Raw genomic sequence first — 24,799 nt, forward strand, 5'->3', positions numbered from 1 at the left:
TCCTATTACAGTATGTCTAACCCTCTCATCCCTCCTATTACAGCCTGTCTAACCCTCTCATCCCTCCTATTACAGCATGTCTAACTAACCCTCTCATCCCTCCTATTACAGCATGTCTAACTAACCCTCTCATCCCTCCTATTACAGCATGTCTAACTAACCCTCTCATCCCTCCTATTACAGCCTGTCTAACCCTCTCATCCCTCCTATTACAGCATGTCTAACTAACCCTCTCATCCCTTCTATTACAGTATGTCTAACCCTCTCATCCCTCCTATTACAGCATGTCTAACTAACCCTCTCATCCCTCCTATTACAGCATGTCTAACTAACCCTCTCATCCCTCCTATTACAGCATGTATAACTAACCCTCTCATCCCTCCTATTACAGCATGTCTAACTAACCCTCTCATCCCTCCTATTACAGCCTGTCTAACCCTCTCATCCCTCCTATTACAGCCTGTCTAACTAACCCTCTCATCCCTCATATTACAGCATGTCTAACTAACCCTCTCATCCCTCCTATTACAGCCTGTCTAACCCTCTCATCCCTCCTATTACAGCATGTCTAACTAACCCTCTCATCCCTCCTATTACAGTATGTCTAACCCTCTCATCCCTCCTATTACAGCCTGTCTAAGCCTCTCATCCCTTCTATTACAGCATGTCTAACTAACCCTCTCATCCCTCCTATTACAGCCTGTCTAACCCTCTCATCCCTCCTATTACAGCATGTCTAACTAACCCTCTCATCCCTCATATTACAGCATGTCTAACTAACCCTCTCATCCCTCCTATTACAGTATGTCTAACCCTCTCATCCCTCCTATTACAGCATGTCTAACTAACCCTCTCATCCCTCCTATTACAGCCTGTCTAACCCTCTCATCCCTCCTATTACAGCCTGTCTAACCCTCTCATCCCTCCTATTACAGCCTGTCTAACCCTCTCATCCCTCCTATTACAGCATGTCTAACTAACCCTCTCATCCCTCCTATTACAGTATGTCTAACCCTCTCATCCCTCCTATTACAGCCTGTCTAACCCTCTCATCCCTCCTATTACAGCCTGTCTAACCCTCTCATCCCTCCTATTACAGCATGTCTAACCCTCGCATCCCTCCTATTACAGCATGTCTAACTAACCCTCTCATCCCTCCTATTACAGCATGTCTAACTAACCCTCTCATCCCTCCTATTACAGTATGTCTAACCCTCTCATCCCTCCTATTACAGCCTGTCTAACCCTCTCATCCCTCCTATTACAGCCTGTCTAACCCTCTCATCCCTCCTATTACAGCCTGTCTAACCCTCTCATCCCTCCTATTACAGCCTGTCTAACCCTCTCATCCCTCCTATTACAGCCTGTCTAACCCTCTCATCCCTCCTATTACAGCATGTCTAACTAACCCTCTCATCCCTCCTATTACAGCATGTCTAACTAACCCTCTCATCCCTCCTATTACAGTATGTCTAACCCTCTCATCCCTTCTATTACAGTATGTCTAACCCTCTCATCCCTCCTATTACAGCATGTCTAACTAACCCTCTCATCCCTCCTATTACAGCATGTCTAACTAACCCTCTCATCCCTCCTATTACAGTATGTCTAACCCTCTCATCCCTTCTATTACAGCCTGTCTAACTAACCCTTTCATCCCTCCTATTACAGCATGTCTAACTAACCCTCTCATCCCTCCTATTACAGCATGTCTAACTAACCCTCTCATCCCTCCTATTACAGCATGTCTAACTAACCCTCTCATCCCTCCTATTACAGCCTGTCTAACCCTCTCATCCCTCTTATTAAAGCATGTCCTACCCTTTCATCCCTCCTATTACAGCATGTCTAACTAACCCTCTCATCCCTCCTATTACAGCATGTCTAACTAACCCTCTCATCGCTCCTATTACAGCCTGTCTAACCCTCTCATCCCTCCTATTACAGCATGTCTAACTAACCCTCTCATCCCTCCTATTACAGCCTGTCTAACCCTCTCATCCCTCCTATTACAGCATGTCTAACTAACCCTCTCATCCCTCCTATTACAGCCTGTCTAAGCCTCTCATCCCTTCTATTACAGCCTGTCTAACTAACCCTCTCATCCCTCCTATTACAGCCTGTCTAACCCTCTCATCCCTTCTATTACAGCATGTCTAACTAACCCTCTCATCCCTCCTATTACAGCATGTCTAACCCTCTCATCCCTCCTATTACAGCATGTCCTACCCTCTCATCCCCATATAGGGTTGTAAAATTGTGGTAACTTTACCAAAACTCTCCGGTTTTAAAGAAATGCATTTTGTAGAGTTACAAGCTTGATGTAATTCCTAGTAAACAGGCTTTGTTTACTAGAAATTTGGGACCAAATATTACTTTAATGCAGATAATACTTTTGGTCCCCTAAATTGGGGGGACTATGTACAAAAAGAGCTGTAATTTCTAAACAGTTCACCCGATATGGATGCAAATCAATAAGTGCTGGAGTACAGAGCCAAAACAACTAAAAATGTCACTGTCCCAATACTTATGGAGGTCTATAAGGGCACAGGGCGAGACCCAAATGTAGACACGGGAGGCAGATGGTTCGAGTCTCTGATATTTATTATAATACAAGGGCCAGGCAAGAGAGTTGTCGTGGACAGGCAAAAGATCATAAACAAGATCAGAGTCCAGGAGGCACAGAGTGGCAGGCAGGCTCGAGGTCAGGGCGGGCAGTATGGTCAGGCAGGCGGGTTCAGAGTCAAGGCAGGCAAGGGTCAAAACCGGGAGGACTAGCAAAAGAGAGATAAGAAAAGCAGCAGCACGGAAAAACAGACTGGTTGACTTGTCATGACGAACTGGCAACAGACCAACAGGGAACACCGGAATAAGTACCCAGGGACTAATGGGGAAAACGGGTGACACCTGGAAGTGGGTGGAGACAATCACAAAGACAGACACAAACTATGAGAGATGGCCCATGGTGTGGCTGTGTTGTGTGCAGTAATGTGTGCTGTTGAGGAGAAGCAGCAGAGACAGAGGAGTGGGCGGTCAGCCATCCCTCTTTCTTTCTCTCCACGCCATCAACAAACACACAGCACAGCACACAGCCGTGGAATTCAATTAGTATAATTTAATTAGAAGTGGGCAGCCTCTTGGCACAGTTCCTTCATTTATTTGAATCTTGTTTATGCACCTTGATTGTTTCACAATATAGATTTATTTTAATTAGCTAAGATTGATTAAATTGCATTGATTCTGTATCCTTATTCAAATGAATTCCCCATCCCTCCTCCTCCTCCCCCCTGCTGTGTTATTTTTCATAATTAATGGTACAGTCTGGGACTAGGGCTGGGGGTTGTAATAGTGACAGCTTTGACCATTTTGTAATCAAGGCTAGATTTATCGTTATTTATTGCATGTGCTGTCACATTGTTGTGACGTGAAAGGTGTTTTTTGAGTTTGTGGACCTGTGTGATCGACTAAGTTTGGTGTCTGCCTGCCGTTCTGTTCTGCCTCAGTCACAAGATAAGATAGTCAGACTGCTCTTTTGTCTTTAGCTGAGAGTTCAGCCTCTGTCCACTCGACAGACAGACAGACAGACAGACAGCCAGACAGCCCTGAGAGCACACACCTAGGGTGTGTCGAAGCGGCTACAGACGCCATGGTTAACACCAACGCCTCCTTCCCAACCCAGAGCTCTTTTAATTTTGATTGATGACTCCGTTTATCTTCTGCATAACAACCCTCCACCCCCACCTCCCCCACTCTCCGTTTTCCTTCCACACACACCCAGTAAGAAAATTATATTAGAAACAAAATGAGATTCGAAATTTTATGTTTGACAAGCGACTTGATGAAAGGGTTTCATTGCAGGGCCTGATCCATGGAAATGTTATGCTAATAATACTGCTTGCCAAGCGATCTAGTTGGAAATTAATCAGTGGTTGAGCTGCGAGAGAGAGAGAGGGAGAGGGAGAGAGGCTGCTCTATAAACACCCTTCCCCCCCTTCCCTCACCTCCTCTCTCTCCCTCTCTCTAGCACGGAATCTCATCAAAAATAGCCATGGGGTGTTGTCTGTGTGATGAGGTTGGGAGAGAAATAGGGAGTTAGAAAATTACACTGCAGCTTAGCACTGATTGATGCAGTAATGTATGCAGCAGGCCAGGCAGGCAGACAAACAGGCAGGCAGGCAGGCAGACAAACAGGCAGGCAGGCAGGCAGGCAGGCAGGCAGACAGGCAGACAGGCAGGCAGGCAGGCAGTATTATGGATTAGAGCTCCCCCCTCTCTCTCTCCACATCAGTCCCCCTCCCTATATCTGTCCTACTATTATTATATTTATCCTCTTCATCTGTCCTCTTTTCTCTGCACGTATCTTTTACCTCCATATTTGTGTATGTCTACACGGTTTGTGATGTCACAGACTGCCTCAATCCATCCTCTCACTTCCTCCCTCCCTCCATTCCTGGGAGACATCAATGCACTGGAGTCACTAATGGAGTCATTAACAGATTTAACTCATTTAAAAGAACACAATTAGTGCTGGGGTTTTAATGATGTTTGTAAGTTAAATGCAAACTAATCGTGTTTCTCTCTTCCTCTCTCTCTCTCTTCTGGCTTAGAAGTCAGTAAGAACGAAAGAGTAGATGAATTACAGAAGTGTTTTGTGGGTGTGGGTGCGTGTCTCCCAGCCATGTTACAAGTCTGTGGGATTTATTATTTTTACCCTGAGAGCCATCTGTTACACTGCTCCTTATTTTTGTAATGCATCATCAGCCAGGGGAAAACTAATATTATCCCATCTGGGATATTGTACTCTGGAGTGTAGTAATGTAATGTAGAGCTGGTGTCATTAAAGTGCCTCGGTGGAGCTGCAGGGAGAGGAAGGAAGGCTGAAGGAGTGTATTGGATCATATCTGTCTGTTCTGTCTGTGTGTCCCCTACACCCCCCATATGTGTGTATGCACACACACACACACACACACACACACACACACACACACACACACACACACACACACACACACACACACATACACACACAGACAGACACACACACACACACACAAACACAAATACAAACAAATACATACATACACACACACACAAATACAAACAAACACACACACACACACACACACACACACACACACACACACACACACACACAAATACAAACACATACATACACACAAACAAATACAAACACACACACAAATACAAACACATACACACACACACACACACACACGCACATACACACATGCACATACACACACATTCTCCCTACACACTCCCTCACTGACACTACCCTCTGTCTCCAGCGGGACAACCAGCAGGGGGCAGTGTGTGTTCTGCGTGGGGAGCTGCAGCGGTGGCAGGCGGAGGCCCGGGCTCAGCAGGAGAGCAGGGAGGAGGAGGTGTTGGGGCTGAGGGCTGAGCTACAGGAGACCCAGGGCAGGCTGCAGCAGTGTAGAGCAACCATGAAGCACCTCCGCTCTGACCTGGAGCAGGCCCAGAGACATACCAGGCAGGCAGAGGAGGAGGTGGGTGGGAGGAGTGAGAGGAGTACAGTACACAGAAAGACAGGAACATGGATTTCTCCTCACTTTAATAAGCAGTGAAGTACCCTCAGTACTGTGCCTATTGCAGGTTTATGTAAGCCATTATACAGGCATATTGAAGTAGACTACAGTGTTCTGAGAATGTGTCCCCCCACAGGCAACTGATAGGGAGAACCGTCTGCGGGGCCAGGAGGCAGAGTTGTCCAGGCTGAGGGCTGTGCTGCAGGAGGCTGAGAGCAGAGCAGCGGACACAGAGACCAGGCTGCAGGCCCTGACCCAGTCCTTGGAGCTGTACAGGGTCAAGTACCAGGCCTGCCTCACCAAGATCTCCCAGCAGGACAGCACTCTACAGGCCCAGGACGAGGACCTGAAGGAAGCCAGGGCTCAGGTCAGCTCCCACGCCATCCTCACCCTGCAGGAAAACTAAGAGCTGATACTGGAGCTTTTTCTAGTATTTCCAGAGCTTCTATCTGCTAGAGCTTCTATCTGCTAGAGCTTCTATCTGCTAGAGGTTCTATCTGCTAGAGGTTCTATCTGCTAGAGGTTCTATCTGCTAGAGGTTCTATCTGCTAGAGCTTCTATCTGCTAGAGCTTCTATCTGCTAGAGGTTCTATCAGAGATTATATCTGCTAGAGGTTCTATCTGCAAGAGCTTCTATCCGCTTGAGGTTCTGTCTGCAAGAGCTTCTATCTGCTTGGGGATCTGTCTGCTAGAGGTTCTGTCTGTTAGAGGTTCTGTCTGCTAGAGGTTCTATCTGCTATAGGTTTTATCAGAGGTTTTATCTGCTAGAGGTTCTATCTGCAAGAGCTTCTATCTGCTTGAGGTTCTGTCTGCAAGAGCTTCTATCTGCTAAAGCTTATATCTGCTTGGGGATCTGTCTGCTAGAGGTTCTGTCTGTTAGAGGTTCTGTCTGCTAGAGCTTCTGTCTGCTAGAGGTTCTATCTGCCAGAGCTTCTGTCTGCTAGAGGTTCTGTCTGCTAGAGCTTCTGTCTGCTGGAGGTTCTGTCTGCTAGAGCTTCATTCTGCTAGAGGTTCTGTCTACTAGAGCTTCTGTATGCTAGAGGTTCTGTCTGCTAGAGCTTCTATCTGCTAGAGCTTCTGTCTGCTAGAGGTTCTGTCTGCTAGAGCTTCTATCTGCTAGAGCTTCTATCTGCTAGAGCTTCTGTCTGCTAGAGGTTCTGTCTGCTAGAGCTTCTATCTGCTAGAGCTTCTGTCTGCTAGAGGTTCTGTCTGCTAGAGCTTCTATCTGCTAGAGCTTCTATCTGCTAGAGCTTCTATCTGCTAGAGGTTCTGTCTGCTAGAGCTTCTATCTGCTAGAGCTTCTGTCTGCTAGAGGTTCTGTCTGCTAGAGGTTCTATCTGCTAGAGCTTCTGTCTGCTAGAGGTTCTGTCTGCTAGAGCTTCTATCTGCTAGAGCTTCTATCTGCTAGAGCTTCTATCTGCTAGAGGTTCTGTCTGCTAGAGCTTCTATCTGATAGAGCTTCTGTCTGCTAGAGGTTCTGTCTGCTAGAGCTTCTATCTGCTAGAGGTTCTGTCTGCTAGAGCTTCTGTCTGCTGGAGCTTCTATCTGCTAGAGCTTCTGTCTGCTAGAGGTTCTGTCTGCTAGAGCTTCTATCTGCTAGAGCTTCTATCTGCTAGAGGTTCTGTCTGCTAGAGCTTCTATCTGATAGAGCTTCTGTCTGCTAGAGGTTCTGTCTGCTGGAGCTTCTATCTGCTAGAGGTTCTGTCTGCTAGAGCTTCTGTCTGCTGGAGCTTCTATCTGCTAGAGGTTCTATCTGCTAGAGGTTCTATCCGCTAGAGGTTCTGTCTGCTAGAGCTTATATCTGCTAGAGCTTCTATCTGCTAGAGGTTCTATCCGCTAGAGGTTCTGTCTGCTAGAGCTTCTGTCTGCTAGAAGATGATTCTAAGATAATTGGTGTTAAAGTTACTTACAAACCCTCATTGGTTTGAACGGTGTCAGCAATTTTTATCTAGTATTTCTTTTTTTACACAACAACATGAATTGGGGTATTTAGAGTACTATATAGGTAGAGAACATTGAACAGAACAAGGCTGTCAATAACTCCATTTGGACAAAATGCAGATAGAACCATATAGCCCCAAGCGCTCCATGTGTTGTGGTTTTATCTCTGCTGTTTATACCCATGTTGCCAGGAGTTGTTCTTGCGTACATCTCTAGGCCTGATTTATGAGTGTTAATAGCATGTCTTGTTTATATGTGTGTTTGTGTGCCTGCCTGCGCGTCCCTGTGTCCCAGGTGGTGGAGCGGGACGAGCATGTGCTGCGTCTGTGTGCCCAGGCGTTGGTGTTGCAGGGGGAGCTGAAGGCCCACAGTGCCCAGCTGGAGAGCGGGGATGACGCCCTGAGTGCCCTGAGCCAGCACCTCCGAGACACCCAGAGAGACCTGGAGTCCAGCCGCAAACACAGCCAGGAGTGTGAGATGGTCATCAGCACTATGAGAGACAGCACTGCCGCACTGAGACAACAGGTCAGACAGTCAGTCAGTCACACCAGTTAGGCCAGCCAGTCAGTCAGGCAGATCGGTCAGTGGATCAGTCAGTCAGGCCGAGCCTCATCCACAGGGATGTAGCTTCCCAATGACAGACTCGTCCACAGACACAGACAAACCCGGTCACACTGTGCTGATCACTCCCTTTCCACTACAAACATAGATTAACATACTAGTCCACTCAGTGGTTTCCCCCTACAGTCAGGCCCACTCATCCTGCTCACTACCCCTGCTACCTGGAACAGTGCCAGTCATGCGGCTAAGTCAAAGCCAGTCAAGTAGTACTAGCACTGTAGTATACCCAACTGGCCTCTCAGGTGAGTGAAGCTACATGCAGGTCAGTTGTCGCGCCACACCTCTGTAGGTAAGGCTCAATCTCTGCTCCTGATCTGTAAACGGGTGGAGTCAGACAGGGTACAACACACTGGGAGTCGGAGGCCTGGGGACCTCTGGAAGTGTTTTCACTGATTCCTATTGATCGGCGTCATGGCCCCCATACAGGAGGAAACACAATGAGAAAACACAGGCAGTGTGAGCTCCCTGGACAGCACAGAGCACAGCACAGAGCACAGCCGTTAATGGCTGGCAGGAGGAAGCAGAGAGGAAGGGAAGACTGGATTACATGGGCAGAGCAGTGGAGAGGAAGGTTTGATGTTTGGACTTGTTTGGGTGTGTGTGGTTGTGTGCATGCACGTGTGTGTGAGACACGGGGTGGTTGACAGCTCCATGCACGGAAGAAGCAAAGTGGAAAATCCTGCTGGGGATGCGATATGTGGCTGAAATAATGGCAGCCGTGCCCAGTTGAGCTCAGTGTTTATGTGGTGTGGAGGTGGCTGGAGATCCCGTGGGGCGCTTACCTCCTTCTGTGAGCCCACAATGGAGGCGCCATTCCCATCACCTCCAGCTCTCACCCTCCCCTCTCCACTGCTGTAACCAAGGCCTTCCCTCTCCACTGTATACCCCCCCCCCCCCTCACACACCACCTCAGTCCCTAACAACACCCCTCCCACACAGGAGAGCTCCATTAGCAACACAGAGGCTCTCAATCGCACACACACACACAGTATTGATCTCTCTCATCCTCAGCTGGGTCCTTAGAGCACACAGCGCGACACACCACCCGCTCGGTTCATCAGTCTCTATCTCTCACCCACGGTGTGTGTGTGTGTGTGTGTGTGTGTGTGTGTGTGTGTTTGTGTGTGTGTGTGTGTGGTGTGTGTGTGAGTGAGTGTTGACCTGCATACCTTTTAAGTGATCACTTCCTGCCACGGTATTTTTTCACACCAATGTTTCTTTACCTCTTTCCCAAGTTCACATGTGTTGTCTGGAAACTGGGGTGTGTGTATGTCTGTGTGAAAAAGGGAGGTAGAGAGAGAGAGATAGAGAGAGTCTGATTTCATTTAATGAGCCGATCGCTCTGAGTGCTGTGAGACATCAATACAACTAGCTGATTTCACCACCTCTCACTCCATTTTCATCCTGCCTGTAACAGCCCCTGGCTTTATGAACACTACAAACACGCTGCAGTGAAGGCTGTCTGGAAAACATAGACAACAAACAACAGTGGGTAATGAGAGGAACACCGTATTCATATAGATATATTATCTTCATAAACTTACAGGCCATCTGGGAGTGTTTTATAAGTGCAGCAGCACAAAGTAATCCTGACAAACCACCGAAACCCAATAGGACATTTTGTGTGTGTGTGTGTGTGTGTGTGTGTGTGTGTGTGTGTGTGTGTGTGTGTGTGTGTGTGTGTGTGTGTGTGCACCTCAGACAGACCGACTCATCTGTGAGAAGCAGAATGTACTCCAGTCACGAGCCATCAAGCCCAGCACAGCTTCCAGATGGGGAGACTGAGGGGAAACGTTCTGTTTGCCTGTCTCTGCTTCATTAGTGTGAACTCACCCAGCACCTCAGCCCCAAACTTACAGTCTCATAGTGGCCCCCAGCCTGCCTCACCCACAGTCAGACAGGAGGACCCCATGCAGTCTGCCCTTCAACCATAGTCTCACAGAGCTCCAGCCAGTCCTTCTGTCTCTACCTCGCAACACTCAACTACACAACACAGGAAGGAAATGGGAGGAGAGACCTACTAAAGTCAACCGCATGACAGTGTTTCTGTACCAGTCTGTCAACAGATATATCTGTGCACTATGTTTGTTCCTGTGTGCCTCTCTCAGGTGGAGGAACAGGAGGAGAGTGTGGTGAAGAGCCAAGCTGATTTCTCTGTCTACAGAGCCAGTCACATCCACTCTGACTCAGACTACGACTCGCAGCTCTGCCGTATCCAGGAACTACAACAGGTACAGTTGGGGCAGAACACCACCTCTTCATGCTGGAGTCCTGCTAACACAACCAGTCACTGTGGCCAGTGAAATCACAGTGACCAGAGAAAGTCATTGTCTTTAAAACTTAACTCATCAACTAAACTTAAAGGTTTGGTCCTACTGTATGTTCAGTACGTTTACTGTAGTTCTGTGTATTCCAACCCTGGCTTTAAACTGACCCTAGACAGGAAGTCAGAGCAGCCATCGCCAGACAGACGCCGACCCACACCAACCAAGGTCCATAACGGCTACGGTGACTAATTGTTTGTTATGTCAGCATGCGTGTGCCCGTTTGCCTTTAATGGAGTGTAGTGGGGCGATCCATCAGGCTGTCAAGCAGGCCCAGTGTCAGCTGGAGTGGCTGGCGTGTCAGAGGAGCGCCCGCGCTGCGCTGACGTGATTTACTGCCCTACTCCCAACGCACGCAGCCACCGCTCCCCGCTCCACTCCGACTCAGCCCAGATTGATTACCCAGCCCGGCTGGCCCACGATGCCCGCCATCTTCTGGCAACCTTTTAGCTGCGTTTTATAGATGGTTAGAGCACCTCGTTTGACTATTTATACATCTGTAAGTGGCCATGAAATCTAGATTTGTCTTGACGGGTGTCAGCGTCAGGGGGTAGTGAAACCAGAGCCTGGTGACAACTCGTTATTTTAATGGTCTGAGATGAAGGGGGAAGATGGCAGGATCTTCCCTCCACGACATGGCTGAATTATACTTTTGAACTTAATGTTTATGTACATATTTCACTCAAAGCTGTTGGCTTTGGCTTGATAGGCTCTGAGAGCATTGGGTAGATGGCTGGCACACATACACACACACTCTACCGGAGGAAGAGTGACAGTGACATGTTGACCTGTCAGCTGCCTGCGCTCACACACACACACACACACACACACACAAGTTACCTTAGGTAAATATGTCATGGCAGCCACACAGTGCAGTTGGCTGGTTAATTGAATATTTAAAACATCAGTAGGTCTGTGCAGATGGGATGTGACACCTGTCAGATAGGTGCTCCCCTAACACAGGACACTTCCTCCACAATGATACTCATGCCATCATGGTGGAAATGCCAAATTAGGGGCAGGCGCTTCACTGAACGCGCTTGAGCAGGTGTGGAGATGTCCTGTGGGGTGGAGGAGGGGGGGGGGCATTGCTATGCTGGGTCGCTCAGGTGAGGATGTGGAAAGCCTGGGGCTTTGGCCCTCCCGTTCCTCTCGGGCATAGTCATAGGTGTGTGACAGGTGTGCGTGTGTGTGCGTGCGTGCGTGTGTGTGTGTGTGTAGGCATTCTCCCAGACCGTGGAGCAGTGTGCCCAGGGTAGCCAGGACCTCAGTGTGTGCCAGTCGGAGGTTCGTCAGCTGAGAGAGGAGGTGTCCAGACTCACCCAGCTCAAGGACAGCACTGTGGCAGGTGTGGAGGGCATGACACAACTCAACCAATAACTTTGTGTTTACGATAGAATACATAGAGTTGATGTGTGTGTGTGTGTGTGTGTGTGTGTGTGTGTGTGTGTGTGTGTGTGTGTGTGTGTGTGTGTGTGTGTGTGTGTGTGTGTGTGTGTGTGTGTGTGTGTGTGTGTGTGTGTGTGTGTGTGTGTGTGTGTGCGTGCGTGTGTGTGTGCATCCATGTGTGTGTTTACGGTGTACTGTGTGTGCTGCAGAGGTGCTGTGGCTGCAAGAGGCTGGGAGGCAGCTCCAGGCAGAGACCATGATGGAGGGCCAGCGCAGGCTGGAGGAGGTGGGAGCTCAAGAGCAGAGGGCTGCCAGGCTGGAGCAGGACCTGCAGGCCGCCCACACCCAGTGTGTCAAGAGACAGCAGGTACACACTGCGGCGCCAGGCCAGGCCCCCTCACCTCCAACATACCTGAAGGATAGGATAGAAAGAGCTTACATACACCTACTCACTCACTGACATACTCACTCAGAACTTCAGGAAGTGGAAAACACACACACACACATACATGGAACACTCTGGGTAAGAAGATACACACACAGGAGTATATGTTCACACACACATACACTCACACTTTGACTGAGCTTTCCCTCTTCTCCCTCCCAGGCGGTGCAGAAGCGGGATAACCTCCTGAGGCGTTCGGAGGCTGACCTGCTGGAGGCCCGGGAGACTCTGAGGAGTCGGGCTGTGGAGGTGGAGCGGCAGGCGGCTGCAGCCAGGGGCCTGGAGGCTGACGTCCAGAGGGCCAGGAGGGAAGGACAGCAGAGAGAGGCAGAGTGTGGCTCTCTCAGGACCCAGCTGATGACCCTCATGGAGGAACTAAAGGAGGCCCAGGGACGCTGCAGGGACACAGGTAGGAGGAGGACACAGTCCTGGGGGGTGAGCTGGGTGACTGGTGTCTATAAAGGTGGACTCGTGTTTCAGAGTGTAGTCAGGTACATTTGTAGCTCTCTCTCTCTCCCTATTTCTCTATCTTGCTTTGTCTTTCTTTGTCTGGCTGTTTGTCTCTCTCTCTCTCTCTCCTTCCCCCTTCCTTGGTGGAGAATAGGTTCTAAAAACAGTTAAAAGCAGAAGAGGCATGAGGAAGAAGGAATGAGAGTGATGCTGATGGAAGGAGGGAAGGGGAGAAAGAGGAGAGTGACATGGTTGTAGTGGCAGCAGCAGCAGTGCAGCCTCTAGGGCTGACTTTAATGAGCAGTCTGAGATGGTCACCTGTTTACGTCCTGCCTGCCCCAGAAGCCTCAGCAGCTAGCCAGCAATGAAACAGCCCATCAATTCACAGCCTGGGGCCGTTTGTCTGACACACACACTCACTCACACTCACACATGCCTACTAACATATGCATATGCACTCAGAGGGACCATAAAAATAAGAAATAACAGAACATGCATGGATGCAGAAGAACAGCAAATCAACACACAAGATAACAGATAAGATATGTAATATAATAGCGTTGTTGATAGTAAATGATCAAAATATGTTATGTGTCTATGTTTGTGTCTGTGTCTCAGCACAGGAGCTGGCTCGTCAGGAGGAGAAGGTGTTGCTGGTGGAGGGGGGGCAGCATCGGGCACAGGAACACCTGGCAGAGCGGGTGGCAGAGGTGGTGAGGGCAGAGCAGGCCCAGAGAAAGCTACAGGCAGAGCTACGCACCTTAAAGGAGAGACTCTGCACCACAGAACATGAGCTGCAGGGCTACAGGTACTCTACAGGGCTTTGGGTTCCCTAAAGCACTCTGACTGTCTGTCTCTATCTGACTCCAAGTAGAGGTCTGCGCATGACTGATTTATTCATGCCATTCCCACCCGCACCCACAGCTTTTCGTACCACACCTACCCGCTCCCGCTGGCTTTCTGTCTAACTCCCACCCGCTCCCGCAACCCAACCGCAGTCCCGCAATGTTATTTTAGGCATATGTGATGCTGCTAGTTTGCTAGCCATGGTCCTAGCAATTTTGCGCTCTATAGTCAATATCAGAATGTGCAAAAATAACCTAAGAAATAAGTTAAATTACCAGAGATCCTCACATTCTCCATTATATTAGGCTATCAGTATTACTGGGCTATATCAGCCAATAGGTTAGACGTAGTTTGAGGAGAGCAGAGTTGGAGAGAGAGAGGACACTTGCATTTTCTCTTGAGCTACGTTTAATAGCCTACCTTTTAGGATCGGGGCGATTTTCAGACAGACAAAATAATATGGGTGATCAATATTTATTACTAGGCAGTGTAGTAATCTATAACCTAATTATATTTAGGAAGCTAATTTCCTTGGAAAGAGAACTGCCCCGTGCTTCTCCACCAATGGATAGTCTATAGCCTACTCTATTGAATTGAATTTGAAGCAGCAAGAATGATGACAGCGGACACTTGCACTTTCTCTTGAGCTACGTTTTTCATATAGGATAAAGCCTACCTTTTAGGAGTGGGACGATTTGCAGGCAAAGACAATTAAATGGGTAATCAATATTTATTGAAAAAGGAAAAAGGTGCAATGCTCACCATGGTATTTGCACGTTGTGCCTTTTGCTTTTCAGTGATGATCACATTTTTGGATTGCACCTCTACTCACGTTGGTTGAGCGCCCTCCGCTTCTTTACATTATAAATATTTATTTACAGACGCTTGTAGTAAACTACAGCCTAATAATATTTAAGTTAATTTCCTTGGAAAGATTCATCAAAATTCATCCCAAAGTTGTCTGTCTGATGAATGATGAATGCAGGATGAAAAATGCCGACCGCGACTCAATGATCTCTGTTGGGACCTGCAGCCCTCTACCGCCAAGCACACAGCATGTCATGAACCCTGTCTTTAACCCGAATCCTTCACAGCCATTAGTTCAACAGTGACTTGAGTATTTACTGATTGCCATGAGCCTATAAGACTGTCTTATTCCCATTTAGATCCAAACTGAACCTTTTGGTCAGTAAGGCCACAGTGTCTTTATGACTCAGACAAGCCTCTCAAACAATCACTCTAAATAATGCCTGTGAAAAAAATGTGATCTGATGAAAATCTGATGTTAAATGTGTTTAAAACCCCACTGTGCCTCACACACACTCTCAATCTTGTCTGTATCTTAGTGGCTGAGAGAAAGAGAGAAAAGTGTTTTGGCTTTGTGACCCTTGGCACGCTGCCTCCCCCGCTCTCCCCCTCCTCCCCCCTGTCCATCTGGGCTGTGTGTGCTCCGGCCGCTCGATAGGCAGATCATTCCAGGTCGGGGCCCTCTTGTGAAATCAGATGTTTAACTGGCCAGGAGAAGAGGGATGGGAGCGTCTTAACCAGCACCTTGCCAAAGGTCTCCTGTTCAGTCAACCGTCCCTCCGCTTGGAGTGCGCCCGCCGCCTGCCAATAGGCATTAGGGAGGATTTAGTAATTAAGTGATAGGCTGAGGACTAAATTGGGTGTTTGTGGGCTGGCGAGCCACCCAGACGTCCCCACAACCATGCAGATAGGGGATTCTAATTGCCAGGGATATTGATCAGCCTGGAGAGGGGGGGATGCAGGGGATTCACGAGCCATCGATTTGCTGTTACTGCGGCCGCCTTGTCAATGGGAGAGGGAGGTGAGCACTGAGAAGGCTCTGGGCCCCCCCCCTCCACACACACACACACTCTCTCAAACACTCACTCACTTCTGGAAGGGCTTTACCCCTCAACCCCCGCCCACCTCCTCTATATCTCTCGTTCTCCCTTTTTCTTAGACTGTAAAGGTGTTGCTTATCGGATGGGTATTGGCAGAGAGGAGGGGCAACTCCTTGGTAGAACATGTCCCTAGGGAACGCCACCCTCACACTCTGCTCTACGTACAGTATAAGTTCCTCCTTCACAGTGCTGGTGCGTCCCTCGTCACCCTCCCTAACGCGTCGTGTGTCCCTCCCTGGGCAGGCGAGGGCTTTGACGCTTGGCTGTGGTCTGAGTTAATGTCTCAGGGAGAGAGGGCGCTGAACTGGGCCTCTCTCTGGGATTTGATTAGCTGCTTCACCTGGCGGTAAACAGGCCCTGGCCATCCCTCACACACACAGCTCTGATCCCATCACTCACGCCCCGGCGCCCCATCAGCCCAACGCTCGCCCCACTACACCATGCCACACCGCAAAGCACCGCACAGACAGAATTAGTGCAACGTCCTCTCATTAAATGTTCAGGCTTGCCTGCTCAGATTAAATCTGGCAGACACAAACACATACGCATTACTCTCCAATGATTACGTTTCTCGCATTACATCACAAGATAAATGAAATTCCCTTTGATTTTGAAAATGTGAACAAGAGTGAAAACAAAGTTTACAGCATGTGGGGGGTAGCTATGGCAGAGAGAGGTATCAAACATGCCAGTTTGAAAGTAGTGGTCGTTTAAAGACTGGGAGCCCCTGACTGACGGTGTGTCTGGCTATGTGTGTGTATCAGGACCCAGGTGGAGAGTCTGAAGAAGGAGGCAGGGGAGAGCAGGCAGGCCCAGCTCAGTGCTCAGCAGGAGGCCAACACACACCAGCAGGGGGCTCAGCAGCTAGAGGCAGAGCTGACCAGCACCAAGGACACACTCAGGACTCTACAGCAGCAGGTAAGACCCAACATTAACACATAAAGTTATCCAACCAACTAACAGGTTCCTACAAACAGTGTTCTGAAACCAGTCACCACCTTGGGGAGCCTCTCCCAGTCATTTAGGGTCTGTTACACTAGAGGAACAGTCTTTTAACGGCACTTCAATACCAAAGTGAATTTGTCGTAGCCGGTTAGGAGACTGAGGTTAAGGTTAGGAAAATGTTTAGGTTTAGCGAAAATGCTCTCGTAACCTGCTACGAAAATCACTTTGTATCAAAGTGGCGTGAAAAGAGGTTGTCCCGTTACACTAGATCAATATATTGATTTGTGATAGCTAATGACCCAGTAGCCTAGCACTTGACTTTTCCTGCTAGCAGTGACTTTGCTGATAACTTCTTTATTGAGATTTTAAAAAAACTAAAAAAACATTCGATCTTGTCTCATCGCTGCAACTCCCCAACCGGCTCGGGAGGTGAAGGACGAGTCATGTGTCCTCCGAATCATGACCCGCCAAACCTAGCTTCTTAACACCCGTTGCTTAACCCGGAAGCCAGCTGCACCAATGTGTCGGAGGAAACACTGTTCACCTGACGACCGAGCTCAGCCTGCAGGCGCCCAGCCCGCCACTGGGCTGGGCGTCGCTAGAGCACGTTGAGCCAAGTAAAACCCCACCAGACAAACCTTCCCCTAACCTGGACGTCGCTGGGCCAATTGTGCGCCGCCCTATGGGACTCCCAATCATGGCCAGTTGTGAAACAGATCTAACCGGGCTCTGTAGTGACGCCTGTAGTGATGCCTTAGACCGCTGCGTCACTCGGGAGGCCCTTTTTCAATTTTTTTTGAAGGAACTCAGTCCGGCTTTAAACTTTTAAACTTGAAAGTTGTAATATTAGTATACACAGGGTGCAATTTCCAAATTGGGTAGTGCATCATCAGTTCCTCTTGTCATGTCAATCATTGCATACCTTAGAGAGCTATTTAAAACTTGTCCAGCTCAACTAGCCCATGTCAGCTGACGTTTATTTATTTTTTACGATATATATTGGTGTCATTTTTTTGTCACTCAAATATGGCATGAATGCACATTAGACATGGCAAAATGAATAGAATTGCAAGACAATTTGCTTTAAAACTTTCAAATGTTCATTACACCCCATTACAAAATGTGTAGAATTGCAGGAAATAAGCTTTAAACCTGCAAAGTTCTCTCCACCAACAAGAGGGGTGTGAACAGTTTATGTCATGAACAGTGCTTGTGCCCATAGAAATAGACGTGGCGCGTGCTCAGGATGTTCCCCAATGCTGGAAGGGGGGCCCCGACTTGGGAGGGGGGCCCCGGTTTGGGAACCCCTATGCTAAGACTAAAATGTAGCCTAACCTCAGAATATTGCCTGTAAACGTGTGGTCGGTTGGTTGGGTGTTGGTTGGGTGTGTGACTGTGGTTGTCTCTCTGTGTTCCAGCTGCAGGAGCAGGCTGATGCCAGCCGGGCACTGCGGGCAGAGCTGTCCCAGGAGCAGGACAGGCAGCAGGAGCTGCAGGAGAGGAACCAGGGGGCCAGGGAGAGAGAGGCCCAGCTGGAGTCAGAGAGAAACCAGCTCAGAACCAATCTGGAAGCAGCTCACAGCCAGGTAGAGTCAAACACTATTATTAATCAATAAGGCACCTCTGGGGTTTGTGCAATATGGCCAATATACCATGGCTAAGGGCTGTTCTTATGCACGGCGCAACACAGAGTGCCTGGATACAACCCTTAGCCATGGTATATTGGCTATATACCACAAACCCAGAGGTGTCTTATTGCTATTATAAACTGGTTACCAATGTAATTAAAGCAGTAAAAATAAATGTTTTGCTATACCCGTGGTCTGATATACCGTGGCTGTCAGACAATCACCATTCAGGCTTGAACCAACCAGTTTATAATAATGTATATAAAACTAGCACTCAACTAGACATGTGCAGTCAACAACTCAGCACTCAACTAGGTGCTTTCACACACATACTAATGTATCCAAAAACTAGCGCTCAACTAGAAATATGCAGTCATTAAATTCACACATATTGCAAATGCATGTCACACTCACACAACATATGTTAATCATACTGTAGTGTTTTTCTGTTGATTTATGACTAAATGCAATTTCCCAACACAAATAATTAGTGTCAGTGAACCTCATGAATTAAACCTGTGCTTGCTGACAGTTAAACGTTTCAAAAGGCATTTTTTGGCTTTACAGGATGTTGTTTTTCCATTCATCAGGAGAGCGTCTTCTCCTCACATAGTGTCTGACTGAAGCCTGGCTACACTCATCTAAAATCCACTCAGATTCCCCCTCCAGCCATGCTCGCAAATTGAATTAGTTTCCGTCTCTGAATTTGTGTTTCAAAAATAGTAATTCTTTTTTTAACCCCCAAGGAAGCAAGAGAAATGAGTCAGATCTGCACACGTCATGAATTTAGTGAAATAATAGTTTTCCACCAGCCAAAGGGATACAAGCCTGAAGCGCGGCAATTTACCAACTGTTCAGCTGCTAGGAAATTTAATTGAAGCACATAATTCATATCTTTAGAAAGTTAAATCAATCTGATCAAAAAGTTTCTCACTCAATTACGGCCTGAAATTAATCTCCTTAATCCCAATTTAAAATCTGTCATGCATATAAGTGCAGATCTCTCATCTATCTGCCCATCCATGTTACTTAATCGTGGAACAGAGAGCTAAGATGGCGCTGCGATTGTCAGATTTAGTCCCATCTATCTTTGAGCCTGATATACACACAGTGGCACACACACCTGATGGGAGCTCTGATAGGGGTTTCTCCTGTCTGTCCTACAGCTGAAGGAGCGGGAGAGGACTGTGGGGTGCCTGCAGGACCGTGTGGTAGAGCTGCAGAGCACCACCCAGAGGCTGCAGGAGGAACAGACAGCCTGCCAGGCTCAGCTGCAGCAGTGCAGGAGGGAGCTGGAGAGCAGGGAGGGCCAGAGCCAGAGCCACAGCCAAGAGGTCACAGTCACATACTGTCCATATGAGTGTATTTTGTGTGTAGTTTGGGGCCCATGTTCCATGTGTGTGTTCTCCTCTCCAGATGAGTGTCCTTCAGGAGACAGTGTCCAGGCTGAGGGAGTGTGTAGAGGAGGCCCAGGCCAACAGCAGGCAGGGGACCAGGGACACAGCAGCAGCACAACACAGCCTCAGAGAGCTGAGACTGGAGCTGGCCTCCACCCAGGCTTCCCATAGAGAGAGCATGGAGCTGGTAGGTGCCCTGCTTACACACTGGTACTCTGTCAGGCATGTATTGAAAATACTGACGTTAAAACAATGACATCAACTCTCAACTTGTTTTAGGGTAATGACTGTGAGGAAATAATGTGTAGTGGGACTAACAATGTATATTTTGTGTGGATGTTTGTTTTGTGGTGTGCGGCTGTGTGTGTGGTGGTACTGGTCAGATGGCTGAGCAGAGTGGTGAGGCTGCAGGTCTACGTAGTGAGCTGTCCCGCCTGCAGCAGAGGAGCTCCCAGCTGTCAGAGGAGAGAGGGGGCCAGGAGGAGAGGACCAGGCAGCTGGCTGCAGAGCTCCACAGACTACGCACTGCCAGCAGACAGTCACTGGACGAGGTGAGAGAGAAGGATCTACACATCAACATTTCCATTCATCCTCATGGCAATTAACCAATAACCATCCATTTCATTGTCAATATCCAATAACCACTGATCTGGTTCTAGATCTTACACTGTCAACAGCCAACCATTAGGTCATGAATCAGATAACCTCACATTAAATCCTAGACTGTTACAGCCTGTATCCAACCATTAGGTCATGAACCAGATAACCTCACATTAAATCCTAGACTGTTACAGCCTGTATCCAACCATTAGGTCATGAACCAGATAACCTCACATTAAATCCTAGACTGTTACAGCCTGTAGCCAACCACTACACCATCACATGATTAGAAGTGTGATGGCTCAATCTTTCAACCTTATGTGTTGTATAATAGGAAAGGGGGTTATCTAGTGTAATATACACCCATGGCAGGAAATGAACACTACACCCTTATAATGCCTGGTCATTAGTGTGGAGCACACAGCCCCTGTGAAGTAGAGACTTAACCTCCACAGGTCGCGTTGTACACTAATTGACCACTACAGGAGAGAGCAGGTTCTGTTGTAGAGAAAAGAGGTGTGACTTGTAGCAGGGCCCTTTCTGTGTGTCCGGGGCTGTATTCCTAAAGCTGATTGGATAATGAAACCTCTCTCCCAGACCCCCACAGAGTCTGCATGTACAGCACACGCACACGCACACACACACACACACACACACACACACACACACACACACACACACACACACACACACACATTCATACATAGAGAAAGAGTTTGCAAAGACACAAACATTTACACACACGCACACACACACAGTTTTGCTTAGAGGAACTGCCTCACATAATAGCCAAAATATAAATCACAGTTTATCTAAGGCCTCATACAGTACAGAAATGTAGTAACAGGTTTTCAATTGAAAATGTGAAAATGTCTAAGAGACCTTATGGTTTAAATATTCTAAGCATTGTGTTTGTATTGTGACAAATCCAAAGCACTTTGTTTGTGTACACAGGCACATAAGAGCTGTGTGTGCTTGCTCTGCAGTGCCAAACCTCTCTACAATGTGTTTGTATGTGTGTTTAGCCGAGGGCACATCTCTGTGGCTCATCGCTGTGGTCTCACGTCATCCTCCTTAAGTGCTGTCAATGTTGCATGGTAACAGCGGCGCTCTGCCCTCTTAATTGGTTTAGGAAGAGGATCCTTGTCATTTTGCGGTCAGCAAACTCCGCCAGAGAAAATGAAGTGTGAGTTGCCCCCTCCCCGCGCAACCCGTCCCACAAAAAATAATGTGTGTGTGTGTGTGTGTGTGTGTGTGTGTGTGTGTGTGTGTGTGTGTGTGTGTGTGTGTGTGTGTGTGTGTGTGTGTGTGTGTGTGTGTGTGTGTGTGTGTGTGTGTGTGTGTGTGTGTGTGTGTGTTTGGTTGTCTGTTTTTACTTTCCACTTTTAGAAATAATTGCTGGTTGCTTGGTGGGATCAGAGGAAGGGAGTAATGATTCTCTGGCCGTGTGGTATGGCTGGGTTCTGGGGAGGTGGGGAGGGAAGACACTGGGCTGGGGGAGAGCAACTCATTTCACACACCTAAACGTGTGTGTGGTTATGTGTGTGAATGTGTTAACATCAGTGTGTGGTGTCTGTGTTTTCTATGTGCTTGATGTGTATCTACATACTGTATGTATGTGTAGCTTAGATGGGGGGTGTGTGTGTGTATTTGTGGGTGTGTGCACGGCTGTCCTAATCCTGTCTGGATTAGCAGGTGAACGCAGCAAGAGGATGATCAGACTGGGGTTGCGATGCTGTCACACAGGGGTTAGGGGGAATAAAGAGCTGCAGTACTGCAGTTTGGAGCCTCCAGTCAGGCTCCCTCCCACTCCCCACACACACACCACTTTAATTGCCTTTGCTTCTTTCATTAAATGTATTGCCTCTCGTCTGCATTGCGTGCTCCCTGGGCTTGTGGAAAGGTCATTGTGGTGGGGATGTGAACACTGCACAGCCTCCGTGTGTCCCAGCCAAGCAGGCAGAGGATAGGGCAGGGGATGTGGCTAGGGAGGACTGGTTACTGCTGTCCTTCACATTGTTCCTATAAAGAAAAACTTGTAATTTATGTTGACCAGTGACCAGTTCTTTGATGTAGTGGCTCAACATGTACATGCATATAAGCATACGCGAGCATTGTTAAGAGTGATTTAGAGTCAGATGAATGTGACTATGACAGGACAAGGTTACTAGAAGGAGATGTTTATGGAGGAGTTCACTACAATGTAATTAACTAATGAACTATCGTTTCCCAGTTTCTATGTGGGCAGGGTTATGGGAAACCCTCATGAATATACATTGCATGTTGCTGTGACTCATTGTTCATCATTCATTTTAAAGGTCCATCAGTCTTCAGAAATTAGAACAAATAGTATATTAGGAAATGACAATGACAGGTATCATCCCTCTCTCACCTAGACTCGGTCCTGTGAGGGCAGGTTGGCAGAGCTGAGTGCCCAGCTGGGGAGGTCTCAGCGCTGGGGCCAGGAGCAGCTGGTAGCCCTGGAGGTCCAGGAGGAGGAGGTGGTGCTGATGAAAGTGGAGATGGCTTCTCTCAGGGAGAACTACCATGTCAAGGTGGCCCAGGTCAGACACACACTTACACAATGGGTTCTGGGGACATTCTGGTAGGGTTTATGACTAGGGATAGGAGGTTTTGCTGACCATGTGACCGGATCAGGAAAAACTCTGGGCCCTTATTATAGCCGGTAGCCTTACTGTGTAACTAGGCCCAAAGATTTCCTGATCAATTGATGGGCTCATGAAAACCTCTTGGCTCTAGTTATGACATATATCCTCACACTTTGCACTGGCACAGAAAGGCCAAACAGCATCGTTAGTAATCACCTCTCAATGGAAAATGAGCTGTATAGCCATTACAATGTGCAGCAGGGGTTTGTTCATGTGTCTCTGTTCAGGTGGATGCCTTACACTCACAGCTCCATTCCATGGAGCACAAGTACAGCACAGCAGCTAATGAGGTAGTGAACCCTTAAAACCTCCAGATATGTCAGATAGACACTGTTAGAGTTCTGAATTATAGACTCTCATTGACTCTCATTACCTCTCTCTCTCTCTCTCTCTCTCTCTCTCTCTCTCTCTCTCTCTCTCTCTCTCTCTCTCTCTCTCTCTCTCTCTCTCTATCTCTCTCTCTATCTCTCTATCTCTCTCTCTATCTCGCTGTCTCAGGTGGAGGTGTTGCGCCAGTCTCTGGGTAACGCTCGTTCAGACAGTTCTCTTCTACACAGGGAGAGTGAGCTGGTGGTAACCAACGTCAACCAGTGGGTGAAGGAGCAGAAGTAAGAGCATACCTAACTCCACACACTGATGCCCAGTCACATTCTACTCTACATTCACTAAGCAGCATTAACCCTGTCTTAACCCTGTCGACAGGCAAGGCAATGAAAAACTGAACTTCAAGATCAAAGACCAGAGCAAAAAGATCATCCATCTCACTGCAGAGAAGGAGTAAGAGCTCTTCCACACACATCCAGCCTGCCCTGTTATTGTTCGACTCACATTGTTGATTTATTTTATTCACAGGAGACATGATAATGATAAATGGTGCTATGTTTAAGCAATACGGCTTGAGGGGGTGTGGTATCTTGCCAATATACCATGGCCAAGAGCTGTTATTAGCACAACGCAACGTGGAGTGCGTGGATACAACCATTAGCCGTGGTATATTGGCCATATACCACAAACCCCTGAGGTGCCTTATTACTATTTTAAACTGGTTACCAATGTAATTAGAGTAGTAAAAATACATGTTTTGTTATACCCGTGGTATACAGTCTATTTATAAACTGGGTGGTTCGAGCCCTGAATGCTGATTGGTTGACAGCCGTGGTGTATCAGACTGTATACCACGGGTATGACAAAACATTTTTACTGCTCTAATTACATTGGTAACCAGTTTATAATCGCAGTAAGGCATCTTGTTGCGTTGTGCCTAAGAACAGCCCTTAGCCGTGGTATATTGGCCATATACCACACTCCCTCGGACCTTATTGCTTAAATATACCACGACTGTCAGCCAATCAGCAGTCAAGGCTCAAACCACCAAGTTTTTAATTATGATCAGGTCCCCATGTTTAGAGCACTGGTTAGCAAGTGTACAGGCGTTAGGTGGCTTTAGATTAGATGGAGCAGGGAACATGCTATATTTGTGAAATAAGTGTAAATGGAGCCACCCAGGAGTTGTGACCCGGTTTATTAACTGTGTGTCCAGTCACCTGCAGGAGAGTGTGGAGGGTCTGCAGGAGGAGATGAAGAGGCTGAAGGCTGAGCTGGATGAGAGCAGGATTGAAGCCGAGAGGTTCAGGGTACGTACCATACACAGTTACACACACTGGATAACACTGTCAGACCTCCACACATTTACAACCCTGATATACTGTAATATAACAACACTAATTGAAGAGCATTGATCCTTTCTATTGCGTAATGTCACTTGTTTTTGTGCCAGGCCTCTCAAGCCAGTATGAGTGACCAGCGCCAGCGCAGTGCCCTGGCCAGACTTCCTGTCCAGCTGCTCCACACAGAGTGAGTACTGTACTACTGGCACTGACCTGAGACACTGGATCAGTGGGCTTGGCTCTAGTCCATCCCCTGGCAACTTCCCAGTTCTCCAGGAACAAGAAGCAGCAGCTACATACGAGGCTAATGACTACATGTCCTCTAACTCCTCACTAGTTTCTTTGCTGGGGCTCTAGAGACAGCATCAGTGACAAAGCAGTGACTTCCCGGACTGAGTGA

The 24,799-nt window shown here is 47.9% G+C and overlaps 1 protein-coding gene across 1 annotated transcript in view; it reads left to right on the forward strand.

Annotated features, from left to right (window-relative positions):
- LOC120024827 (plectin) overlaps positions 1 to 24,799 on the forward strand; it is a 46,764-nt gene that overhangs the window by 16,403 nt on the left and 5,562 nt on the right. Inside the window, exons 11-30 of the mRNA XM_038969151.1 lie at positions 5,310 to 5,531; positions 5,707 to 5,937; positions 7,806 to 8,036; positions 10,241 to 10,363; positions 10,700 to 10,894; positions 11,678 to 11,804; positions 12,055 to 12,212; positions 12,453 to 12,699; positions 13,359 to 13,548; positions 16,258 to 16,411; positions 17,857 to 18,024; positions 19,233 to 19,400; positions 19,483 to 19,650; positions 19,847 to 20,014; positions 22,460 to 22,627; positions 22,960 to 23,022; positions 23,231 to 23,340; positions 23,435 to 23,509; positions 24,273 to 24,366; positions 24,510 to 24,586. Coding sequence (XP_038825079.1) covers positions 5,310 to 5,531; positions 5,707 to 5,937; positions 7,806 to 8,036; positions 10,241 to 10,363; positions 10,700 to 10,894; positions 11,678 to 11,804; positions 12,055 to 12,212; positions 12,453 to 12,699; positions 13,359 to 13,548; positions 16,258 to 16,411; positions 17,857 to 18,024; positions 19,233 to 19,400; positions 19,483 to 19,650; positions 19,847 to 20,014; positions 22,460 to 22,627; positions 22,960 to 23,022; positions 23,231 to 23,340; positions 23,435 to 23,509; positions 24,273 to 24,366; positions 24,510 to 24,586 — 3,137 coding nt within the window. The remainder of the gene's footprint in view (positions 1 to 5,309; positions 5,532 to 5,706; positions 5,938 to 7,805; positions 8,037 to 10,240; positions 10,364 to 10,699; positions 10,895 to 11,677; positions 11,805 to 12,054; positions 12,213 to 12,452; positions 12,700 to 13,358; positions 13,549 to 16,257; positions 16,412 to 17,856; positions 18,025 to 19,232; positions 19,401 to 19,482; positions 19,651 to 19,846; positions 20,015 to 22,459; positions 22,628 to 22,959; positions 23,023 to 23,230; positions 23,341 to 23,434; positions 23,510 to 24,272; positions 24,367 to 24,509; positions 24,587 to 24,799) is intronic.

Source organism: Salvelinus namaycush, chromosome 30 (genome assembly GCF_016432855.1).
Source record: "Salvelinus namaycush isolate Seneca chromosome 30, SaNama_1.0, whole genome shotgun sequence".
Taxonomy (NCBI): domain Eukaryota; kingdom Metazoa; phylum Chordata; class Actinopteri; order Salmoniformes; family Salmonidae; genus Salvelinus; species Salvelinus namaycush.